At 42.9% G+C, this 26,551-nt stretch overlaps 1 protein-coding gene across 45 annotated transcripts in view; it reads left to right on the forward strand.

Annotated features, from left to right (window-relative positions):
- Positions 1–26,551, forward strand: part of MAP2 (microtubule associated protein 2) — a 224,578-nt gene that overhangs the window by 127,910 nt on the left and 70,117 nt on the right. For 43 of the 45 annotated variants that reach the window (XM_071562691.1, XM_071562707.1, XM_071562712.1 and 40 more), the window contains one exon: positions 20,575–20,860. In XM_071562691.1, the coding sequence (XP_071418792.1) occupies positions 20,599–20,860 (262 nt within the window). In that variant the 5' untranslated portion in view covers positions 20,575–20,598. Of the gene's footprint in view, positions 1–10,065; positions 10,176–20,574; positions 20,861–26,551 lie in introns of all 45 variants that reach the window. The other 2 variants (XM_071562690.1, XM_071562696.1) reach the window with 1 other exon arrangement.

The raw sequence follows: 26,551 nt of genomic DNA on the forward strand, positions 1-26,551 counted from the left end.
GCAGCCAGTGGGTGCCAGATTTGGAGCTGAAGTAAATCAAAGTAATTCTCTTCACCTCAGTGAAATCACTTGTAATGCATAGGATTCCTCCCCAAAATATGACTGACAGTGATGTGAAAAAATTTCCTTTAGGATCTTGCCTAGCAGGGGCAATGCCATACTCCCCATCTGATGTTCTAAGTTGAAGCAAGTACACTTGTTTTTTTTCTTGGCTGAGAGAGAGCCTCTGGTGTCGTTGGAAGACATTTATGCCTCCCCCAGCGTAGGTGATACTATTTATCCATGCAGCCTGTGCAATTCAGATGGGACATCACCATCTTTTAGGGTGTCCCCTGCTTCTGGTTCATGGATTTGTCCCCTCCCCTAGTGGAATCCCTTGTCATTTGCAAATCTTAACTCATGACAGGTGGAAGTACAGCTGCAAGTGTGCACATTGTACACACGTTCAAAATGGAGAGACCCACTGATAATGTCATATAAAGACATAGGTGAAGAACTGGGAGACCAGCCTACTGCACTGAAGTTGTATCCAAGGTCTATTTTTTCCCTCTTCTTTCAATTCACTTTATGTTTCCTTCTTGAGAAGATGGTAGTCCTGCCTTCTCTCTCTGGCTGATAGATTTTTCCTCTAGGGGCTGGTGCATTTGAAGTCTAAAGAATACCTAATGCTTTGGCATGGGCAGTGTCTTTGAGAGGGGGATTAGTCTTTCATGGGGAAATTCATTCTTTTCTCACCTGGGATAGGATACCGTCTAGCCAGTCTCTTGATTACAACAGCACTCGTTCCCCTCCAAAAAGAGAGCTGTGTGACATGACTCCTTGAGTAAGTGGCCAGCAAGTTGTTCTGATCACAGGTGTGAGACTCTTCCCCTTTTCAGGCCCACCACTGGCTGCATGGCATTCCTACAGTCTGCACCAGCTGCAGCATTTAAAATATACACTGCTAAACTAACTGCTTTGTGTAGTTTATTGCTGGCTTTTAATTCACCCACAGTACTGATTATCTGCTTGAAAGTGGCTGCAGGCTTGGGGTGCCTGTTCTGCAAAATCTGGATCCTAGTCAGACTACAGCAATGCAGTGTCCATGGCCATTAATCCAAAGACTGTAAATTAAAAAGGAAAAAAAATACAAGAGTCCTCTGTGATACAGTGCTATCATTTGAATTTCTAGAAATATATATGCATAAAAATCAACATAAATTTATAAAACTAGGAAATTGATAAAAAGCAGTGTTTCAATAGTCTTATCTCAGATACCACCAAAAGAATTCTTGTCCTGAGTGACTCTCAGGAGTTGCCCCCACCTTGCCACATATGTATAATTCTCTGGGTTTCAAAACAAGCCCTGTAACGTGGTGCAGAATATGCATATGTGCTTTATCTTCCTTGAGTGGAATATTATGTAATAATACTGGGTGACAACTGTACTGTCAGCTAAATTTTTTCCAGAATACAGTATTCAGCAAAAGATATCTATCTGGGCATCTCTGCTGCCTCTTTCTGCAGAAGGTTGTGAAGCATGTGAAAATGCTGCAATGCAGTAAGTGTACTACCACTGATTAAAACTAGATTTTTTTGGCTTTGTTGTTGTTTTTCCCACCTTCTGCAAGTTTGTGGGTGGCATTTTAATCAAGTTCTCATGGCAACAAACATAATTTAAAAGCACCAAAGCCTACAAAATTAGGCTTTCTTCTGTGGATGTGCTTGAAGTGGGTGTTCAAGTCATTACAACTGCAGTGATACTGGTTATTTCAGGATCTCTGATGCAGAAATGAACAGGAAAGTAAAATGGAAGGAGTTGCTTCTAAATGCAGAAAACGTTTGTCATCTTTTTACCAGATTCTATTATTCTTTCTATAAAGAGATTGCAATTAAATTAATGTATAATGTACTGCTTACACTGCTATTTCATTCTTGTAGATGTATTCTGGCATCACAGTTATGTCATGTTTGTAATTCCTGGTAGAGTCAGTTTTTTTGACTGATATTTTCATAAACCATTTCAAACATGAGCCCTCATCAAAACGCACGTGAAAATACATGAGAAACTTTGGAGTGCTCCATGGATTTATCATGTATTTCTGCCTGTAGGAAGGTTTGCAGAGGAAAGCAGCAAGAAGGGGTTAAAGTGATTTTGTGAAGGATCTGAATTGAATGCTTTACCTTCTTTTAATGAATTGATTTTGTAAGCACCACATGGCTAAAACATGTTAACTCATGGAAGTTGTTTGTGTCTGGTGCTTTGCCACATGTCATGTTCAGTTGTGTTTGATGCTGTATTGCACTTAGAGAATTTCTACTGCCATGTATTTGCAGTCCCGCAGATAGGCAGTGACCAAGGGAATGCAGGTCAGCAATTCCACACGTGTCAGAAAATGTAAGATACAGTTCACTCAGCTGCTGAAAAAAAGTTGATTTGCAATGAGAAAATGTACTGTATATTTCCAGCATTTAAATACATGAAGCTCCAGTGATTTGTTTTTTACTACAGCCTGCTTACAGGAGATGAAGAGTGAAGGATTTAACACTGTAACACCCCACCCCAAATATCTTTTGAGTAGCTTACCTGCAGAAGAACTGCAACCTTGTGTCAATAGCTGTACAGTTGTGATCTCCCAGCATAGACATGCCTCAGTCTGTGAGTAGGACCAATCCCATACCTTCAGAAGAGTCATAAAAGTAGGATTTTCAGAAATAACAGGATTGCCAGTTAGACAGAGTGGTGCACTTAGGGGTTGGGGAGGGACAGAGCCGTCTTGGCTATGGGGAAGAAAGCTCTCCTAGTCCCCTGGCTTTCCATACAGATATTGATCTGATTTGCAGCAAGGCCGTACTGCTCTGCTCTTCCTCCTCCTCAAGAACATGTTGAGTGGTTAAGACTCTTTCCTGCAAAGGGATTAGTGTGTGAAAGTCCAGTTGAACCCTCTCCTATCTAATTTAGCCTTGCAGAAACACTTCACAATGATTTGCTGAGTTGGGATAGTCCAGGGACCTTAATGTGTTTTCTAACATAGCTACAGCACTGGGCTTTGCTGCTGCCCCTGTTTTTAAAATCTTATGTCGTCCTTGTTTGACAGTTGCTGAAATGGAAAAATGAATGTTGGGAATTAAGTTGCAATGAATTTTTTTATCTAGATTTTGAAGAAGAGGTGCAATGAGAAGTGTTTTAGTGCCATGTCTTCAGAGTATTTTCTGTGACTGTTTTTGATACCACTGACTGAGAACTGGTCTGGGAATTTGAGCAGAAGACTGACTGTGGATGTTGCACTGATCATCCCTAACATGACCTCCTTTTGCACCTTTCTGGCTGCAGAAGATTGTTCTGGTGTGATAAGGAGAGCATTGCACAGTGTTCATAAATCTCCTTGTTGGTTTTGAAAATCTTTCACATTAGGAGCTCCTGGGATTCTGAACAGGTAAACCAGTAGAGAAAGCAGTAAAATGTCAAGAGCCAAAGAAAATAAAGCCACATTGGGTGTCATTCTAGGGAAAAAAGAGAGCAATTAAATATTAGCTATATGGAGAGAACTGATTATACAGTAACTTCTTGTCACCTTTGAATTTGTTTAGTACTGATAGAAAAAAAGCCTTCTTTTTGAAAACATGTCTCAGTGGTAATTTCTTGCTGTGATAAAGGGAAGAATACCACATGTGGTTCAGAAGCTGCAAGGGGTTATGAGCCATGCTTCTTGGAAGCTGAATAACAAAGTAAAGTGCAATGTCTTCTTCAAAGCAGCATATAATTTGAATGGGTGATGTTTGAGGCATCAACTGTATCTTTTAAATGGTAATTTTTTGTGCTTGATCGTGGGATTTATGTCAAATATAATGATGTGGATGTTGTAGTCTTCATTAGCCTGATGTTAACAATACCCATTTCACAAGTAAAGTCCTCTAAATTGATCAGAAGTTTGAAGAAAATTGAAATGTTGAGGATGGAAAAATTTTCTCTTGATTTTTTTAATATTCACAGAAAACACTGACAAAGCACCAGAGTAAATCCTCTCTGAACATCTCTGCCGACTGGCAAGTGCACAGTAGGGTTTGATCCTAAGCAGTGCTTCAGGAAAAGGAGCTTTTAGGATTTTATTCTTCTAGTTTGTGCTGCAGCCTTACTCACATAAAGTGATTCAAACTGGAAACAGCTAAAAGGACAGCAGCGAGTTCTTCCTTTTGTAATATGCAAGCACTGTATTAAAAAAAAAAAGAGGTTTTCATAATTTCTTTGTTCTTGACAGTGCATATGCAGGGTACCCAGTGATGCTGCAAAATACCTCAGTACGGTACCCTGGAAAAATGCTCCCAAATGCCAGCTCAGTCTAATGCAGTGCAGAAATTGGGGGTGTGGTGTGAGGAAACTTTCAGAATCTGTGAATTGGTCAGGAAGTCTCAGTGTCTGAACCAGTGCTTTCATCTGTGAGGATCTGGCACTGGATATAGGCGTGTTTCAGAGATTGGTGTGATGTGGGACATGGGCTGGATGCCGAGACACATCATCTCATGTGCTAAGGGACGGGATGAGAGAGGAGTGTTGAGACTGAAGAGGGACACACTGGTACTGGGGCAGTTTTTATCTTACTGAATTTAGTGCCTATTTCTTCATGGGTGCATTCTTCACAGTTTTGTATGAGTGGCCAATGTTTGATGTAAGGGGTCCTTTGTTCTGCTTTGTGCAAATCTAGATGTAGGGAAAGCAAAGGTTTTTTATTGCTTCTGAACACTTTCAGATGTGGAGAGGTGTCTGGACTTCAGAACAAGGTGTCCTGCTAGTTCTGCATGGGATTTGTCCCACGGACTGCAAGATACAACTTTCTGTGCTGCAGCATGGGTGATGGCCAGGGCAAACCTTGGTTCAGGGCCCAGACTGAGTAAATTGGACTCCTCTTGCACCTTAGAGACTGGATCTGAGACAAGTACCTTGCTGCCTGTTACTCAGAAGAGATTAAGGGAAGGTCTTGCATGCTGTGCTCCTTTGAATGGCCAGAACCTGCCTGGCAAGGGCAGCTATGGCCCAGACACATTGTTGTGGCAGTGCCAGAGGAAGGGACCAGAGATTATGGGATTCACAACAGGAGACAGGAACACTACATCACTCTCAGCAAGAGGGGCCCAGAGTCTAAAGCTGTTCCCTTTGCCCTGCCAATATCCATGTTGGCTCTTCCCCAGGGCCACTCCGCCAGCAGGTCTCTGCTGATGAAGAGAGTATAGCAAAGCCTTTGAGATGCCTTTGTTGGGAGCCGTTATGTTTTTCCCTGACTGAACCTGTACTTTCTTTCAGGGGATACAAAGAAGAGTTGTCTGCCTCTTTAGAAAAGTCTTTGTGGGTCTCTTTACACTTTGTGCTTCAAATCAGACCATTAGACCTGCAGTACTGCCAGTGCATCGCTTGCCATTGCTATGGATACAGGAATCCTATCTGCTAGTTTGTGTCTGAGCACTCACACGTTTTCTGGTCAGGGTGTTGTAGGTGAGGCTGCCAGCTAAGGTAGCTTGATACTTTCCATTATAAGACCATGTTTCTATTACCGCTTTGCCAAACATTTTGTGGCTTAGGCTGCAATTTTCCTCTCTGGCAGTCAGGCTCAGATTGAGGTCTTACACACATGTTAGCCCAAGCTTTTCCTGGAGGAAAGCTGCCTTCCCAGGCTGGCTTGAGGAAGTCAGGTTTGCTGTTTTAAGTCAAGATCTTGTCTGGAAAATTCTTTAGCAACCTTGATGTTGAGGAGGGGACAACGTATCTTCTGAAAGTGTGCTGTCAGGAGAGACTTGCTAGAGCCTCTGCTGCTTCCAGTGTCCCTGAGCCTGACCAGCCCAATAATGTCATGCCATATCACTGTAGGTGGGGGAAAATGAAGAATAAGCTCCCTCTCCTTTGCTTATTGTCTCTGTGAGAGGAGAAGGTGGTCCAGGCTTTCAAATGCAGAAGCAACCAAAGGTAGAAAACATGGCCAAGAACTTGTGGAAGCAGAGGGTCAGGGGCAGAAGAGACAACTCTGATAAAAAAATGTAGGGGGGAAAGGTGAGGATGGGAAAGCAGTGAGATGGAGGCAAGTTGTAGAGAAGGACTGGATGAAAGAGAAGTCCAGGAAGGAAAACTGGAAGTTAATGGAGAAATGGGAATGAGGAAAGTGCTACTTGAGATGAAACCTGGAAGTGGACTTTGGTATGAGGAAGATAAAACCTGCAAAGTCTGGAGTGGTGCAAGCAGTATTCTGGACAACAAACATGGATAGGCCCTGGGTAAGGGACTGAAGCCCACAGGGCAAGAGCTGGGCTAGCAGCTGATGCAGTAGAGACTGAGATAATCTAGACAGAGGGAATGGGAAGAATAAAATAATGTTTATTGAACTAGGCAGTGTTTTAGTACATATGCAGATGGAGACCCAGTTAGGATTATGCAGTCAGCTCTTGTTTCTTTCACATCCCAACTCCTGAGGTGTAACCTTGCAACCTTAATGTCACTTCCAATAGCTTTGTGTGTGTGATAGATGTTGACACACCCCTAGACAAAATCTGATTCGTGACAGTTACTTCTTTTTCTCTTTTTGAATTTTTGACAGTCTGTACTATGGTCTGTCAACAAAAGCAGAACAAAACCTTCCATTCTGAAACAAATAAAGTTCAGCACTATCCAGATGTGTATATTGAAGTGGCTGCCGTGGCTGGATTTTGTTGCTGCCAGACAGACAGTGATTTATTCTGTAAGTTTTGTGCCCTAAGCTTTCAGCAATACATTACTTTTCATCCTGAAGCCCGGCAGAAGTCTAGCAGTAATAATTAGCAAGCCATAAAAATCGACCTAATTTGCAGGAGCCACTGAAGGATGCAAGGAGACATTTCTGTTCAAGGAGCTAGGAATAAAAGTGCATGGTTACTGACCCAGTCATGTCAGACCTAAATTTTGAGGGAATCCCAAGTGATAAGTGTTCTGCAGTCTGAATACTGCCTATTCATTCAACCCTTGTAGCAGAGTGAATGAATCATCTTTTCAACCAGAGACAGTCCCTCTGGGTCAGAGTTGAGGTCACTGGTGGGGCATGTGTTTCAGACTGCTTGCCCTAAATGTAAAAGAAAACATACAAGACTTTGCTTATGCTGTTGCAGCTCTGAGCATCTCATCTATAAAACATTTACATACAGTATCTCCCCAGACCTCCTACAAGTGGTGGGTTTGGATACATAATCAGGTCCTTCTGGAAGGGCCATCTGTCTTCCTTGCTGCTCATGTGCTTTACCTCTTCAGCATTACCCCTACCCCAGAACACTTTGTCTCAGCTGATCTTCCTGTTGATGTCCTCCACCTAATCATTAGCTCAGTGTCACCATGTGCTGTCTGTAGATTTTTAGCTTGAGGTGATCAAGTTGATTGCGCAGAACAGGTTGAAAATTGGCACCACCTTTCTTCCAGTAGTGAATCAGCCCCAAACAAGTGGCAAGGTGTGGTCTGCACAGCCTGTTCTTGCTGCATCAGCAGAAGGATATGGAACAGCACATGTCTGGGATATAGTTCTGTTTCAGACAGAAACTCGTCAGACCAGCAAAGCTATTCATTTGCTAGTCTGGCTGAATGGTAGGTGCTTTTCATTACAGTGCAATACAGTCTATGTCATACAGTGTATTTTCATTAGAATTTGTTAAACATTGTGATGCTCAGAGAGGAGATGTGACATTCCATCACACTTGATGGAAAATGGTTTCCTTTAAAAATAAATGGCAGCAAACCACACAATATTTGAATTCAATATTAAAAGAAGAAATAAAGCTTCTAATCTCCATTAGAGCTACATATTATTTGTATGGTAAAAACATTGCTTTCCCCAAAAAGGCTCTCAGATCGAGAAACCATGGGAAAATTAATGAAAGAAAAATTCAGTGGTTGGCTTTTGGATCTATGTAAACTTCTGTCATGCACCACCTTCTGCACAGAGTAATTCCCTGCAGTGGAAAGAATCACCAATTATGTGCAGGAAGCCTGCCACCAGCGAGTTCTGTTTGATGCACCATATCTCTTTGTGGAGAGAGGAATTATTTGTTTTCTCTTCTCTGTTTATCTTCCCCCTGCACACCTGCACATTTTTTTGTAAATGTGTATCCCATTCCCTTCTTTCCCAGGATGAAGAGTCATAGCATGGCTAGTCATTCCTTACATGGAAGCTTCTCCAGATCTTTTATCATCCTCCTTGAGCTCTCTGTACCTTTTCCAGGTCTACTTTATTTCATTTGTGATTAGTGATTAAAAAGTCTAAAAGTAACATCGTCATTAGTACTGTTGAAAGACTTTGCAAAAGAAGAATTACAGAGAAATTCAAGATGAATCATAAGTTGGATCCTGGATACCTCTTAAAAAATACATCAGAAGCACCTGAACACTTAAATGCATGTGTGGATTTTCTGTGTCCATCAGTGCTCTGATGTCTAGGAAGTCCAAATCTGCATGACCTATTGTACAGTTTCAAATCCTTTCGTGGAATTTTTTCTGTCTTACCAACACAAGTTTCAGAGCTAATGCCCAACCCCCCACTACCAGCTAACAAAAGGGTGGTCACTTGCTTTGCATTCCAACTTGGTCACTGGGAAGCTGGGGTGGGGGTGGAGAGAGGTTTTCCCAGGTTTTTTGCCACACTTGATTTACTTTCCCTTTGTCTTCACTGGCTGTGCTACATACAATGCTGTTAGGTTTTTTTTCAGTTCTTTGAAGCTGAAAATACTAACACACAAAACTGGAACGCAGCTTAGGCTGCGGTGTGGGCAAGAGCCCCATTTGCTGGCCTGGTGGAGGCACTTGGAGCTCCCTTCGGTTCAGGCCCCATCAGCAGCTCTGCGAGACGGGTCCTGACCTTCGGAGAGAGAGAGAGCAGTCCCTGCTACCTTGGATTTGCTGCAGACTTTCCTGAGGACCAATTTCATCTGCAGAAGAGTGGCTAAAAAAACCCACACACGTGTTTTGTGGAATAAAACCCCTATAATCCAGTGAGGTTATAGAAAGGTACGTTTATTCTGGCCCAGGACACATGGGGGATAACTCCTCCAAAAACATGCGCACCTGGTTGAGCTAACAAAGGGTTTATATGCAAGTAAGTTATACATATTTATTTTTCTTTCATGCATAAACATTATTTTTTGAGAGAAGACAGGGCTATTATAATGAGTCTCAAAAACTGATTTCCATTTTCTCTGCCTCATGTCACTCCTTCTTGCACCTGCGCTGTTCCTCCTGGTAATTTAGGGTAGTGGTCTTTAGGGGGTCTTTAGGGATGAAGTAAGTCGTCTTCCTCCTGTGAACTTTTTACCTTTTGCTCAGAACTGGTTCAAACCAGTCTTGTTGGCAACTTTTGCTGGTCTAATTGGACTTATCTTGTTCTTTTGACATGTTTTCTGATTTATCATGGGGTATCCCAGCTGTTTTAATTGGCCTGGGCCTCTTTTATCGCACCTTCAAGGACTGTTTTTATACTTATGTTGACGTCAGCTGGTATGAAATATCTCTGGTTGCCCAAGTCAGGTGACACCTGTCCCCTCTAATCTACGTAACACTATCAGTGCCTACTAAACTGAGGCCTACTAAAATTAAGGCCTAACTAAAACTAAGGCCTACCTAGGCCAAAATGACCACATGTATGCAGTGCTAGTACTGGAAAGGGCATGATGATCTGGACCTTCATAGTTGTGTAGGCACCTGGCTGCGATGGAAATCACCTGGTCTGTGTCACCAGATAGAGACTGTCCATTGAGACCATGCTGATGTGAGACTGAAAGTCTGTGGATCTTCCCTCTGCATGTGGAGCAGCTCATGCTGGTCACTGCTTGTGACAGGATGGTTTGATTGAAGATGGCAAATCCCAGCTTTCCTCCTTCCCCCTGGCTGTCTCTCTTGGTTATAATGACACATGCTCTGCCCCATGGCTTGGGTTTAGCCCAGACTTTTTCCTGTTACTGAATTTGTTCATCAGTCACGTAATTCTTGACATGCACTTTCTTCATCCAATGCACCATTCTTACCCTTCTCTACTCCTTGTTCCTGGGCTTGTTCTCCCACAAAGTCACTCACTCTTTGTTTTATCCCAGGAGAATGCCACTGACTTCACAGACGTAATGTCAGCCCCTCGGCAGAGAGTGGGAAGAAAAGCAGAAGTGACAGCAGAACAAGGTTAAACCCAACCTGTAGCAAGAATCAGGTAGTTGCATACACTCATGGGAACTTGGGAGGAAATAAGTCTGTGAAACGGGTCTTACTGTGACAGCAAGTCCTGCAATTAAGATTTCAGAAAGGTTGAGTTGACTCAGTGAGCTGATTCCTCCTCACGCTTCAGATACCTTAATTTTCTTAATTCAAGAACCCAGGGAATTAAAAATTAAGCTTTAAAATATCACTGCAGTTAAAATACACACTGGGGCATCTAAATTCCCCCTTCTCTTTCAGTGTACATCCCAAGATCCTAATTGAAACCCTTTTGAAGGAAATCCCTTTCTGAAAGCAAGGGGTGCAAAATCAGCTCCTGTGGCTTCAGATTCCTTCAGTTCTGTCTCTGTCCTCCTTGCCTTCCTGTCCCTGTGCAGAATAGCCTGGAGAAATGGTTGCCTGCTCTATTTTCTTTTCTGTGTTGGTTAAATAAAGATTTGACAGGGTATAGCTACCACATGATAAAATGATATCTCTAATATTGTGATTTAGATTGCATTTAGAGCACAAAAGGTTTCTGGGTATTCTTATTTCCACATAGGGAGAGATTGTTTTATTTTCATGGGTATACAGTCATGGGTTCTACAGGGGGTGGCTGAGTGTGGATGGACAGCATATTTTTAAGTTATACATATTTCAGTTAAAAGAAGTCCTTTATCTATAACATCACTGGTTAGAAAATACTATGAAGGTATGAAATAATCTTATCACTTCTGACCAAAGTTTTGTAGCACAACAATCACTGTCCAGGCATTCCCTAGGAAAGAAAATTCTTGCACTAGCTAGGCTAGTTTCCCAAGTTTGGTGTAAATATAGAAGCAGACTGAGTTTGCAAATAACCTCTCTCCCAATTAGTTTTCCAATCCTTTGTCTCCTTATTACTATTTATTTATTTATTTACAGTTAGAAGTTTGGTGTTCTAGCTAAAAGCATGGACTCTGGTTGGCTGTAAGGGGCTCCTTGGAACCTGCCATAAGGTTTCCCGACCCTGAAACTGAGAGTCAAAGATGCTGAAGCAATGCTTGGTGGAGGGACCTCTGCACAAGCTTTCTTCCATCTGATGGCTCTTTTTCAGCATGAATAAACAATGCCTGTGGTAGACAATAAGATGCTTCTGCTTCCACTGTGTGCCTGGCATGGTTGCCTGATATGTCTGAGTCTTGGGAAGTGAAGCTAAAAACACTCTCAGCAAAGGAATAATCTGCTGCCTCTGACCTGGGGAGGAAACTTTTTTCACAGGTACAAGAATTTTTACCCAAACAAACTGGGTGCAGCACCTGGCCTTGAAGATCCTTTCTCATTATCATCTCCAAACCTCATTTTAGCATTGGCATCTTTGTGATGCTTGGTCAGTTATGGAATAATTGAGTGCGTTCCTTTACTTCAACGTATGGAAGGACAGAATTAAGTTAGGATGACAGCTGGATCAGGAAGTCTATCCCTGGAGTTCCTAAACTACCTGTTTTTGTGTTGGTTCATAGCCCTGGAGAGGGTTCAAAGAGCTGTGTTCCGTGCTGTGGGCTGGTTCTCCTGCATTCATTTATAGGGAAGAATCTGCCAGAAATTAGCCCAGGACGTACTTTTTACCTTTTGTAGTATCCAACATAATGATGTTTCCAAAGGTAGCATCTGTGTAAGATTGTGTTGTAGCAGGTGTGGGGTGAGTTTCCAAAGGACCTCTGAAAAATTAAAACAACGTAGATGCATTTGTAGAGGCAGCTTTTTTTTTCTAATTAAAAGCTCACTGAATAAAGCTAAGATCATGTGTAAATGTGTCATGCTTGACGAGATCTTGATGAAACTGGAAGAAATAAGGAATGCTAAAGTAATTCATGTATGCAGAGAAGGGAAAGACGTGCCAGTGTAGTTAAAGTGCTTATTCTGGATAAGTGATATTTTGTTGTGTGAGTTTTTCCTTAGCAGACAAGTTTGTTGCACCTCTCTGCTGAATGGTCCAGGCTGAGTCGCTCCACTGCAGCTTGCAAGAGCAAAGCCTTGTCCTATGTGAAGAATATGCAAGTAATATGATAGCATAATTAATTCCTCACTACCTTTATGGAGTCTCCTGAGAAAAGAGATGCAACATCAAATCAGTGTGTTTTAGCAAGGTCAGTGTGAGTTAAAAACACCTTCAAAATTTCACTCTAGCCTTTTCATGGGTTACCTTTACCAGGCCCTGTCCAAATACAAGTACTGATAAGTGTTACTTGAGAGCAAAAGAAGCCCATGACTGTGTGACCTGTTTGCAGGAGCTGTGGCAGACATACAGTTTGGCTGGCACTTTATCAAACAACAGACTTGAAAATATGAGTCTGAGAATTAGAAGATCATAAACTGTGTCATGTGTGCTGTGGTCACCTTCTGTACCTGTGCAATAAATAAGCAGGCAATGACTTTTGTCTCAGCTGTTTATAAGCACTAAAAATTGTAATGGAAGTGACAGTAGGCAGGAAAACCAAGGATTCAATGTTCATTTTTATTAGCCAGCCAGGGTTTGGTTCTGACAAGGTCTCAGCTGGCCAAACTCGTGAAACATTGGCAGCATTGACAGTGCTTTTACTGTAATGTATTTGTGAGTACTTCTACTAGTTCTGTCTTTTTTCCCCTATCTGAATGGCTATATCACATTTTCTACTTCTTCCCTGAATGATGAAGATTTAAGTAGTATTTTGAGCAGCCTTGTCTTATATAGCCCGTTGTCCAGCTCAGCTGTGGTGGTGGTCATGGATCTTCAGCTGTCTTTTTGCTGAGATTTGAAGTGATTGTGGTAAGAGGGAAATACAGGGGAGGAAAAAAAGTTTCTTGTTTTAGAGACAGGTTTCCTGCATGCTATCTGAATCTCCTTTTTAAGATCACCTCCTTAAGCTAAAGGTTTCCTCTGTTTTTCTTAGCTTTTTGAGAAATTATTTGTTATTTTTAATAAGTGGGGCAACTATTTTATAATTACTTTGATAGCAAAAAACCAGACTGTAAAAGTATAAATAAGGACTGAGTTGTTGAGTGTTTATTTCATTATAGAGTTGAAAATCTCCAAAGTTTACCATGTAGAAAGGTTTAATTTCCAGTTAAATTATTCCAGCAATTTGAAAGGCAAGGGGGTTAGGAGAGGAAGGCTGTGCAGAGGGTGATGAAGGATTCAAATGGGGAAAGATCCATTGCTTAGTGTGGCCACTTTCTGCAGTCCTGTAAAACTCCCCCGTAAAAGCCCGAAGAGGGCCACTGTTTTTAATGTTTCACTGTCTGATCATATTCCAAATAACTTTCCCTGCTACAGCCCTTGGAGCTGTTGCTGTTTGTTACTGGTATTTTTTTCAGTGTCTTTTGCAGTGGGGTTAAAAGGCTGATCTAGCCGCAAGTGTTGGTGAATCTTTTTCTTTGCCAGGATTGAAGTCAGAGCCTTGGCATGGGTCACTTAGATGGGTGCTGAGGGCTGCACAGCCTCCTGTTTTCAGACAAGCCTACCAACTGCAATGCCTTCTCCAAAGTGCATGGGCTGAATGTACCCACTTGAAATTGTGCTTGATGGAAAAACCGATACACGGAGGCTGAGATGCTCCCCTGGGAGCAACCCTATTCTTGTTCAAGACTTGTTTCAGTGAGTCCTGAAGAAACAAAAGATTCCTCTGAGAAATTTGGGAGCTGCTATGAAACATCCTGGCAGCACTCCTTCTATCCTTCAGCCCCTCCAGCTCCCTGAGGCAGGAGGGATCTCAGATAGGATTGAGCAGGAACTGCCTTCTCTCTTGACTGATCAGAAGACTGTCATGGTGCCTCATCTTAAAATGTGCAGTACTGTGTGCAATTTCATCCAGAGACACTTGTGTCTCTTTTTGTTGGTACCTGCACTGATTGTTATGGCTTCTTTAATGCTTTTGCCATCCTTATTGTGGACCAAATTTATTGGTAATAAGTTTTTTGCCTTACTTCATGTTTCAGTTACCACTTACAGTTGTCATGGTGCTGTTGTTATGGTTACCATCTCCTTCACTGGCTAAAATGCCTTTCCTCTCTCCTGCTGGAAGCAATTATGATTATGATAGATGGGGGTGTGTGAGGGTGCTTGATGAATAGTGTAAAAATGCAGCACTGTGGATAAAAACAGTTTGACAAAATGGGGTGGTGTTGAAGCAGGATGGGGTGTACAGGGATTCTTCTTAGCTCGAAGTAGTGACCTCTGTGTTGGTTTTTTTCAGTTAGAAACTGATAGAACCATGATTTCACCATTGCAAGAGAGAAGGACACCCACTTTTGTGTTTCTGGAGCTTGAGCAAGTTAATGAAGTCCCTGGGCATAGGAGTGAGGGCAGCCCTTCATGCTTGGCAACTGCATCTCTTGGAGGGGAACATCCAATGGCAGGTCAGCTCAGGTGCACCCTGGATTTTAGCAGCCCAGAGAAATGAACGCCTTCCTCAGGGAGGAAGGAGTAACAACTGAAACGTTCGTGCTTGTACCTGTTTCTGTGTTTCACAGAGAAATGAAACTGCTTCCTACCAACAGAAGTGCAACACATGCTGCATCTCATCCCTCTTGTACAGCACGCAAGTGCACCACCTGACCAGGCAGGGTTTGTAACTCAGCACAGAACAGGAGTCTTGGTCAGATTCACACTTCTCCTTGTGAAACATTCCCCTTCATCAGGAGCTGTGTTGCTTCTGCAGCAGCGTGACCCACCCTTCCCACCTGCCTGCCTTCCCTGCTGCCCAGCCTAATCACAAGGAGCAACAAGAGGGCTTTAAATCTCTGCTGTCACAGGGGCTGGATTGGAGGACTTGTCTCTGCTGTGCCAGTGCTGCAAGTCTGATCCATTGCTCCCAAGGCTGCAGCCATCCCTCATTCTCAGCTCTGGCAGGGTTGCAAATTGTGGCAAATTTTCTTTGCCTTCCTCTAGTGAGCCTCCTTTGTTCAGCCTCTGGTCCAGGCACCATCTGTTATTTTTTATCCATTTCGTAATCCAAGGCACAATCAGAAGGATTGTCCATAAGGAATACATGGCTACTGACTAACTGTTTGCAGTGTGGAAATGGCAGAGCCTTTAAAACCCGCCAAACACACACGTGTGAGGAGATGAGCACCACTTGCATTTTTAATGGTTGCAAGGTCGTGTTTAAGGAGATAGTTAGTCTTCCTTATATTGTCAAGAAAGACGGATCTAGCAGCAAGATAATAAGCAGGAGGCAAAGAAGAAATAAATTCTATTGGTTATAAATTATCAGAGAAACTTGTTCATCCTTTGTTAGTCTTGAGAGGTAAAGTGGCTCCCATGGAGAGAATGTATAATTCTTTCTAATAATTACAATATTACTAGAATTACAGCACTTAGGCATTTAGTGTAACTTTTGTTAATCGTTTTGTGGTTTCTGAACTACAACTGAGCCTTCTAAGAGGGAAGTTGACATGATCCTTGTCAGACACCATGAGACTTTCTCACCATCCATGCTGTGTTCTGTCATTCTTTTTGATCAGTGTGAAGCACACCACATCTGAAAATAATCACGTTAATTTGAGAGAAGATGCAGGTTAGCTGAAATGAAGGAGTGAAATGCATCTGGAAGGCTCTTCATGTGTTCATAGCCTCCAAAATTAACTTTCATGTTTGGTTAATACATGGAGAGTCCATGAAGGCAATAGCACTGGTAGGGTTTGGGTACTCCATACTACTGGAGGAGAATTTCGATGGTGGCAGGAGGTTATTGGAATTTTTCCATCCACATTTCTACCTTCTGTCTCCTGTTGTTTCTATTCCAGACTCCTGATACTTACCTGCTTTCCTTGGCTCTTCTAAACATAGGTTGTCAGTAAGTTAAATTTAATGGCAAATTACCTGAGGGCCTTTTAATCCACAGTGCATGATATTTAATATTCTGATCCATTATCCCAATTAGCCAGTTGGTGGACAAGAATTTTTCTTGGTTGTGTTATTTAGGGGTATAAGTTAGATTGCACCCTGTTTGTGTGTAGTGTAGCTCATTTTGAAGACATCTTAATTTCTTCTTCCCCTCTCCCTCCCACTGCACTCAGGATCTGCCAGGGTTTGTTTTTCCTTTTTGTTGTCTCTTCACGAACCTCCAAAGTTAATCTTTCCCCTGAACTGGAATTGTAGCATTTCCTCTGTGTGTCATGGTGGCTGTTTCTCTTAGCTGGTGAATTAGCTTCCCTGAAATCAAATAACCTCATTTCCCTGTGAATGGGATAATAGATACAAGAGCAGGTAAAACCATGGCTTGAAGCAGGAGGGCAGGCTATTTGCAAAATCCTTCAGTATCGGCCTAATTCTGCTGTCTTAAAAGGTGAAATTTGAGAAAATTAATCTGTTATGTGCAAAGGCAATGCTATTATAATGCTAAGATGATTCACAAAGATGTACCTTTGAAATACATAGAAGGACAGATAGCATGACAGGAAGTCTAAATCAGCATTATCCTCGGTTTTGCATATCATGACCTCATGCTGTATTGCTGTGGGTGATTTGCTGTGCATAGAGTTGAAAGCATTTGGGCTTGGTTCAACCTAACCACAGCAGTAGGAGCTGGTGTCACATTAAAGAGCATATGGATTAATAAATATGTATAGGGTGTCTGAAAAAGTTGGACCACATATCCTCCTCAAGGTTTGTCTCTCTCTGTGTTAATTCTAAGTTATTTAAGTAACTTCTGTCTCTACACAGTTCTCAAATGGCCAAAAAAGCTGAGGGAATTAGTTTTTACCATTATTTCTGCATCAGGTTATTAGTTAGAAGACAAGATGTCCAGTTTCAGATCCACAGTGCTGTTCACTCAATGTACTGCCTGAGTTACAAGAACTTAAGGTCTGTGAAGTATCTCTTCACTGCTGCTGCTGCTGCCGCCACCAGTGGAGCATGATGTCTCTGGACAGGGAATGGCCAGGGTTTCAGTGGCATCCTCCATGTCAATCTGGACAAGGAAAAAGCCTTTTGGGGAGGTCCACAGATGTGGGTTGGTATCACCGTGTGGTTTGTGGTGCTCAACAGCACCTGCTTGAACTCTCTGGAAGGAGGGGGCGTTTCCCACCCCATTCCTACTGATGGGCACAGCTGGCTTTGATCAGGCTTCAAGGTGAAGAGCATCCTGAGGGGAGGAGTATTACCACAATCCCATGCTATGTACCTGACACAACCTGTCCCAAGACATATTGGCACAGTGTGGCCAGGATGGCTTTGGAGTAAGGGACTGTGCTTGGGTGTTGGTGCAGCCGAGGCTGGTACTGCCTGTGAGTATTACCACCCTTTCTGCTGTGGTCCAGCACCTGCCTTGGCCAGCGTCTCATTGGTGGCAGGCAAAGAGTGAGAATGTACTTGTGAGATTGCTGCAGTGTATTCCCTAATAATGAAGTTCTGCTGTAAAGAGTAGGGAGAAAAGGCTCATAAAGATCCAAATTAATTTTAACTAAGCAACATGACACTTTACAGGACTGACTGTCCCTTGTTTTCAGATTTTTGGAAAGCCTTCACTGCAGTTGATGCAAAGACTAAGATACTCATAGGAGAAACTTTTTCCTTCCCTGAAATATAGTGTTTCCCTAAATTGTCCAAACTATTTCAAGTTTCTTCTTAATGCATAACTCTCACTATTTACATTCTGCCATATTGTCTGTCCACTCCTGGTGTTTCTCTATCAGTATTTAAATTACCTGATTTATTTTCTTCCATGGTATGCTAATGAAATGACAGAAAAACAACTCACTTGATGGTGCAAAGCACTCCCGGGTATTCTGGATTTGAACTTGAGCTGTGGATGGATCAGACCATACTGATTCAGTCTCAGCTAAATTGCTGGGTACAAAGATACAGTGTGTGACTCACTCACTTTGTCTCTACTACCAAACTCTGAGAGCACTTGATGAATAACAGAGTCAAGAATGAATTCATCCATGTTTCATTCTCTAACCATCTATTGTAAATACTGAGCCAAATTCTGCCTCGAGATACACACAGCTTTCATTGAAGTCTGCCCACTGTATTTATATTTAAAGATAAAAGCACTTCTGTTACTTTCACAGGGGACTTCTGTGACATAGTCCATAATGAGGATGTGAGTGTCCTTCCTCAAGAGCTTCAAGTGAAACAGGGGCTGTCTACGTGGAACCCAGGAAAGGCACTTCAGGGACAATAGCTTCCAGACTGTGGTGGTGGGGTATAGCCATTACATTTGCCCCAGTGATTTTCAAAATGACATTCCCCACATTTGGCTTTTGCATAACCCTCCCTTGTCCCTCTTGCAGCTCTGGGCTCTCTCATGGGTGACCCAGGGGCAGAACTGCTGAAGCTGATGGACACATTCATCCTGCTCCTGGGGCTTGCTGTCAAGTTCAAAACACACTGGGTTGGTGAGGGAAGCCTTGAGCTAAGACTTGGGGTTTTTCTTTGGTTAGTTTTTCGGGGGGGTTTTTGTTCTTTTTCTTTAGCCTCCCAAGGGACATAAATAAGAATGTCTCATTTTTTACCCAGAACAGTCTCTGTTCTGTCCTCAGATCCCAGATGCTGATGGCTTTGGATGTGTGCTGCTCATTCCTAGTCAAAGGAAGACGTTTGTGCCATGGCCTCATGTTTTGGAAAGGCTCTGATCAGAAATATTCTCTAGTGTCCTGTAGTAAACGGACCTAGATGCAGAGGGTATGTAGGAGAGGGCCTTTGCTCAGCTCAGTTTTCCTGGTATGATGTGAGATGACTGCTTTAAGGCTCTGGCAGTACATGCAGAATGTCTCACTGATGAATGTCCCATTGGGATAAATGAGGTGGGGAAGGCAAAGGGGTTTACTCTTTCTGTGGTTGATTGAGGCATATCTCCTTGCTTTGTGATACTGCTCAGCCCACCATCGTCATTACAACTCAGAGGAAACCCTGGGTGCAATTTCACCTGCTTCTGCAGTCCTTATGCAGTTGGTTATTCTCAGGGAATGGTGCTGGGCCAGGGTGAGAGCAGGCAGAGCTATGCTTCCCAAAACAACCTGATCTCACCAGGAGCCAAAAGAGTTATTAGGTTCCTGTTTTGGTGTGGAACTACTGTTTAAGTCACGTACTGTGAATGAAACCTAATTTTTGTGATGCACTATGATTTTTTTTTTTAAAATTCAAGTAGCTCTTAAAGCCATTATTATTAAATGTTAATACCTGACCAGAAAGGGGGGAGTTATCAACTGTGAATTATTACCTGGCAAATAACAATAGCTTTTTCTCATGTTTAGAGGTTTTCTGCAAACTGACCTGACTTTGTGGAAACCAGTTTCTTTTTCTGGTTTGTTTGGTTTCTGTTAAATGTCTTAAGAATATATGCACTATCCAGTTTGTGCCTTCTTTTCTAGACTGCTCAGCCTCTGCGATAACATGGCTGCTTGACTGTGTTCAGCTGATTTATTTCTGTGTTTTTCTTCTCCCAGGAAAAAGAGAAGTGGCAAGTGCTTTTGGAAAAGGCCTGCTGGTTTTCACTTTGAGGTGGCTATCTCAGGGCAAGCCTTCCTCTCCTTCCCCAGAGGTTCTCTTACCATCAAAACACAGATTATGATTTTTGTTGCCTTACTAGATTTACATACTGAGGAACTACTGTTACATTTATCTGTGTTTGAGGAGTATCCAAAGGCTATGGCTCGTGCAGTGGCTTCTTTTCCTGGCGTGGACAAATGAGAGCTAATCAACAGGAATGAAATATATATGAAGTAGAAAATAATGATTTGTTTTGTTTGTGTATGAGTACTGATGGTCATAAGAGAATGCAAATGCTTGTTTGAGAAACAGCTGTTCCTCATGGACCATTTGGGACAACAGGGAGTGAGTGTGAAAGGTTTCAAAACAGCAAGTCAAAGGGAATGTAAGCAGGGTCTAACCTATGTTCAGGAACCCAGTGCATGTTCTCAGACATGGATTCTGTCTTGGAAAGTGGCAGATTGCATGTGCTGCAGAGGACACGTTGCCTTGTCCTTCTGTGATTGACGAGTACCTGCCCTCTGCAACTGCATCACCAGCTTCACTTCTTTTACCAGTTCTTCCTATTATTGCCCTGGGAAGGTATCATTCACTGTGATGAGATTCACTTACCTTTAAGTGGGTCAACATTTAGCTGTAATTAATGAGTTAAGATCAGATTAACAACAGGGCAGCCCTTGAGAAACTGGGTCTAATAATTACAAGACACATGAGAGTCAAAGTGGACTTGATCCATAATTTTTACTGCTGGTGGTTTCTTTTGAGTTTAAATGAGGTCACTCAAGTCTAGGACAAACACTCAGAGTCACTTCTGCATTTAAATGCTCTTTTATCTGCTGGACATGAATTTACCAGCAGGACTGCTGGTGACATGCCTGTGCTGCATCTGGTCACTACCTGATGCTCAGGGGCACAGTTACCCCCTTGGAGCTGATCTCTCCTGCTCATGTCATTGCAGGCCGAGCGGTGAAGGCAAGGAACCATGGCGGAGGATAGGAAAGATGAATCCAAGGCACCGCACTGGACTTCGGGTCAGCTAACAGAGGCTTCTTCACACCCACATTCACCTGAAATTAAGGATCAGGGTGGTGCAGGTGCCGGACTGGCCAGAAGTGCCAATGGATTTCCCTACCAAGACGACGAGGGGCCGAGATTGGGTGGCCATGAGCAGCTGGGGACATATGCTCAGACCAAAGAGAATGGGATCAACGGAGAAGTGTCGTCAGGGGACAGGGAGACTGCAGGTAATGCACCTCAATGCCGTGCCACAGAACACAGGGCTCTGCAGACCACTGGATAATTCTCAAAGGGGAAAGTCTACGTGGAGCCCAGTGTGCCCTGGGGCATGGGTGAGCCCACATGAGGGGCTGTGTGCTTTGGAAGGGCACTAGGCCTTCACAGCAAGGGCTGCATCTTCATCTAGGCTTGCACAGCCTGTATCCTTACCCAGGATTCTAGGCAGTGCTCTGAAAAGGCTTCAGGAAAGGCATAACAATGGCCTTAATCCATCTGGTCAATGGGACAGCATTGCCTCTCTAGGGATAAGACAACACACTGGAATAGAGCAGCTGCTCATTTCTTCTGGGCTAGGCGGGAGTAGGAAACTGCCCAACTGTTGTACATGGATGGCTCATGCATTTGTGAGTGCAAAAAGGATGAATTGTCCTAGTACTGCTCACAAGTAAACACCACCTTCTTGAAACCACATACTATTTGTAGAACAATGCGTTGCTCAATCTTGCTGGGAACACCACAATTGATTGTCAGTATTTATTCATCCTTGCCCAACCATATCGGGCTAGATTCTCCCTGGGACTTTCTCTATTCATCAACTATGTAAGATTGTTAGGATGCCACTTATTATTTGCAGAAATAAAAGATGAGCTTGACTGTGTCAAAATGAAATATGCAAAGCAAGTTTCCTATTTTAGAATTAAATACTAATTCTCTCTGTGCAGAGTTCCCATTTTAAACCCCAAATGCACAGGGCAAGAATTTCTCTTGTACAGGTGCAACTGCCCTTGTTGCACCCATTCATGTATGCTAAAGAGATCTTTCTAGCAATGTTTTTTGGCTATTGACAGCATTTGGCGATGCTCTCCATAATTTCTCAGCAGCTGGAGAATTGTAAGACTCTTGGACCCTACAGTCATTTTATAAGTAACTGTGCTGGAACTGGAGATCTCTGCTAGATGTATATAAGTTTAGATTTTAAATATTTTCTTGTAGATAGCCAAACCTTGAAAGCCAAGGGTAGAAAAACTCCTGTGTGAGCATTCAGGTGAACACACTGCTGATGATTGAGGGAGAATAACAAGGTCTTGTCTCTTTGCTGTAACCCAAATTTATGCTCTGCTCAGCTAGCAAATAAGTAGGAGAGGTAAGATGCTGCAGTTTTTAGGGGCTGATATGAGCTGGGTGAGGACCGAATGCATTTCTCATCTTTGCCACAGATTTTTCACACAGTGTTGGACAATTTCCCTTGTACATGTGCAGAAGTGGGAATATCTTTACAGGATGAAGACAGTTTTCATATACTTAGAAAGGGAGGAGAGAAATGCTCTTCTCAGGCTCTCTCAAGCTCAGGTTCTGAGTGATGATCAGAGAGAAATCTAATTCAGTTTGAAGCTAATGGTTGAGAGGAGGCAGGAATCCACTTCTGGCCTTCAGTAGGCATTATAGGAGTGTATTTTCACATTGCTTTTTGAGGCAAGAGGTAAACAGCAGAACAAGACAAAATGAGGCAGTGTGGTCTAGAGCTGACAGCAGGACTGGGGACACACGCTTGCCACAAGGAAACAGGACTACTCTTGATCTGGGTGAAATTTGCTTCAGTTACATCTTTGTGGCCTCATTTCCTCCTCCCCTGCTTTTTTTCTCACTATCTGCTCAGATTGCAAGATCTCTGGTGTAAGGACTTACTGTCAATGCATACAGCTTTTGTTTGGGAGTCTTAATATAGCCTGTCTCATGACACCTTTTTTTTTCCCTGAGCACCAGAAAAGTCCCTAGAACTGCTTGCCTTCATGCATGAATTCCTAGCTCTCTGGAAACTTGTGATCTGCACTCTCACATTCTAGCTAAGTCCACATTTAATTAATGCAATGTAAACCATTGTAGGATACTCAAGATATATTTTTAATAATTTTTCTCTTTTTTAAGGAGAAACCTGTTGGCAACTGATTGTAGTGATAGAAAGGGATAAAAGCATGTGTGCCACTTTACACTAGTATTTACTACCTGGATGTGCTCAATACTTTGTGAAGTGGGATGTTTAGATTTTTGGTGTTTGATTAAGAGTTTGATCATGGAATCAAGATTGTCATTCATCACTAAATTCAGTCATCTTTGCTGTGTTAGTCTGCTTGCAAATTTTAATTGCAGTGGGGTGTTGTATCAGGAAGGGTTTTTAAATGCCACTCTGATACATGTAATTGTCAATAATGCAAATCTCCAAACAGCTGAGAAGAAAATGCGCGGGAAGCTGAGATTGAAAGTGGATTTACAGGAATTTGATTTTCCCTGGTGCAGTTCCAGCACTGTAACCTAGGGAAATCTTTATATTCTCAGCCTTCATGTCAGAGTCCATAAATCCCCAGCAACTGCAACAACCAGCTCATGTGCAGCGGAGCACTAGTTTAAGGAGGGGTTTCCCAGCCAGCCATCCATCACCCCATCCCTGGTACATTTTGAGGAGTTTCACCTAGGAAAGGTCTCCACCACCTGACTGACCCAGGAACTGGGATTTAGCCACAAAATGAGCCTCTCCTTGGGAGAAGTATTCTGCAGGGGTGCAATAGTCTCCTCAGGGCACAGCAAAGCAGCAGGACATACATTGGCAGGGAAATTGTTTTAAGGCAAAGATTAGAGTCAGGCCATCAGGACAAAGGCACCTTATGCCAACACTAATGCAGGGTGGTAACGGGAAAGGAAGTACAGTTCTTGCCAAAATACATCCAATCCATCACTGCAAGTGACATTTTTAGATTTGCACAGTTAAAATTTGCCTTTCTTTATATGTGTGTGTCTCTCTCAGGCGTCTGTCTAAGAGTTACTCAGTCTGACCTCAATTTTTGGAATCCTCTGAATCTGGCTGTTGTGTTGCCTTTGATTGATCTGTCTCAGTATAATGCTGGTAATGACAGCATTATGGAGACACATCAATGCCCTCCTTTCAAATGGTCTGATGGGAAAGTGGGAGAATGCACAGCACTATGGACAGGACAGCCTCAGGGCCTGATCCGGCAGCCACCAAAGTCAAAGAGAATAGGCCAGGTTTTTTGGCATAGCACGCAGGAATCTGTTAGCAATGTGATATAAGTAAGGGCAATAAAGCAGCTATTCCTTTTTATATGCATTTGTGCATATAAATTTGTGTATATACTTGGGAAGCCCGTGGCAGACCAAGTCAGCCCTGTACCTCTGCCAGCCACGGGTCCCATGCTGTTTCTGACATGCTCCTGAAGACATGTGCACTCTGCAGCATCCCACAGCCCAAGACCCACCGAGTTTCCATGTGCTCTCCCTGGTCCATACCTGCCTGTGTCTCTTCTCACTTGCACACACACAGCATCTTTGGTGAGCATTTTTCCTTATTAAGAATTCCAGAATTCTTAATAAATCTGGAATTATTAAGAGTGGAGGATGAGATCTGTATATTTTGCCAAGCCAAACATTTGCATGTCATTTGAGATGTGTGCTGCAAAGGGGGTGTGATAATGTAATCCTCAGAAACTCACTCTGAAAGTGGGCTGACAAGGAAAGTTCTAGATTGAACCCCATGGTAGAGCACAGGATATATTAGACTTGCAATGAAACACAAGAGTGCAGCCTTTTCTTTGCTTACTGGAAGGTTGTGGTCAGCTAACTGGGAGGAAGCAGTGAGGGGCACTTACAGATGCACTGCAGCACGCGTCTGTACTGCTCTGGAACCAGCAATTCAACACAATCCATCTTACTTGAATTTCAAGGAACATCAATCTGCAAAGGTTTGAGCTTTTACACTTAAAATGCGTCTGTTCTGTACAGTAATGTAGGGACTAAGCAGTCAAATTTATATAATTAGGGATAAAAGTAGTTAGATGCATTGTGAACCATCTTCTACAATATGTCTTTATGTACAGTGACTCAACTGATTTAGTGCTTTCCTCATTATACAGCAAACTCAGGTTTGTAATTGGAGGGGGCTTGGATTACCCACACAGTTATTTGACTATTTTTTTGACAGATGAAGGGAAAGCATTTCCTGAAATCCTGTTACCAGAGCATCAGGACAGTGTCTGTGTCCTGGTGTCAGACAATGTTAAGGACAGTAACATGTCCTATAGAGTGACAAACTGAGCCCTTCATTAGTTGGCAGGGTACCCAAACTATGTGGAAAGCAAAGAGGCTGTGGAAAACTAACAGGCTTCCTGAGGCACCACAGCAGACCAGCTGCAGGCTGAGCGCTTCTGGCTCTTGAGTCATGGAAAAGGTGGATGAGAGGGAGCCCATGACAGATCCACAAGAGAGGTTTGGATTTTTGGTGGCCAGGGGAACCCAGAGACCGGTGTGTGTTAGACTGTAAGTGAAACAGAAAGAGGGGGGAGCTCTAGGCCCATGAGAAGGAATGAAGAAGTGGCAGTATTGAGCTGAGGGAGGAGTAAGGGAATGAGGAACGTGGGGAAACGGACTCAGCAGCAGGAGAGCTGAGAGAGGTGAAGGACTGAGAGCTGGCAAGATGAAAACTGTGAGGGAGTAAAGCAGGGGCAGGAGCTGACAGGGGAAAAATGAGAAAAATTGGAAGACAATGTAAGGACAGTGGAGGTTCAGTTTTATTTGTTCATCCAGAGCCAACACAGCTTTTGCATGATGGCAAATATTACTCCAGAGGGGAGGGTATTCGGACAGCAGGAATAGGACAGTCTTCAGAGAACAACCAAAGAGAAAAGTGGGAAGGGACAAATCACATTTCAGCTTTGAATGTAATTTATTCTAATGAAGCCCTTTGTTTTAGACTTTGTTTAGCTAGACTAAATGGACATCTGCAACAAATGTATACCTGTGACCAACTACTCTTTAAGCATATTTCAGTAAGCTGTAGGGAATGCCAATCTGAACGACTTCCCTGGCATAACCAGTAATGCTTAAGCAGGGGTGGGAAGCCCCTTTAGGTTGACTATGCAAAAAAACAAGTGTTGAAGGTAGTGATTGTGCTTGTTTCATCCACCTGGCTGTGTGTCAAGGAAACAGACTGTACCACATACTGTTGAATTGTAGTAGCCAGTCTCCAGGTAAAGAGGATCCTGTTCACAGCCCTCACCACCACTGCATTGTTAGAAGATCACCATGGTGCATAGTTGTGCCAGCTCAGGACCCTCAGCCCCACAGGTCTGGGCCTGGAGCAGGATTGCAGCACATGACATCATTTCCAGGCTGAAATGCACTCACAGCCTGGTCCCATGGAGTGCTAATGGTTTGTTCCCCAGCTAGTGACATCTCATTTAATCTCTATTTCCTTTCTCTGCTTTGCCATACAAGTGATAGTACTCTGATGGCACTGCCAGTAAACATACAAACAGGCCTTTCTTGTACAGAGGCCTTTTTAGTCTTTCTTTCCAACAGGAATCCTTTCTCAGAGCTTTCCTTTTCATTCGACTGTTGGCACTGGCTGTCCTGCTGCTGCCCAAGCCCTCCTGGAGTTACCAGAGCCCCCCTCAACAAGCTCCCAGCATGCCTGTTTCCAAAAGTAGACTCCCAGTCTTGTTGGCAGATGTGCATTTTCAGCAAGCCACATCTTGAGCAATGGAGACAAAATGCACAGAAGGATGCAAAATCATTGACATTCAGAGCTGAATGTGATTGCTGGGTTTATCCCATTTCTGTTATTTATTTTACAGAGATGAAAGAAAACATCTTACCATGTCATTGTTGGCTCCCACGGGAAAGAATCTGTT

This window comes from Pithys albifrons, chromosome 8 (genome assembly GCF_047495875.1).
Source record: "Pithys albifrons albifrons isolate INPA30051 chromosome 8, PitAlb_v1, whole genome shotgun sequence".
Taxonomy (NCBI): Eukaryota; Metazoa; Chordata; class Aves; order Passeriformes; family Thamnophilidae; genus Pithys; species Pithys albifrons.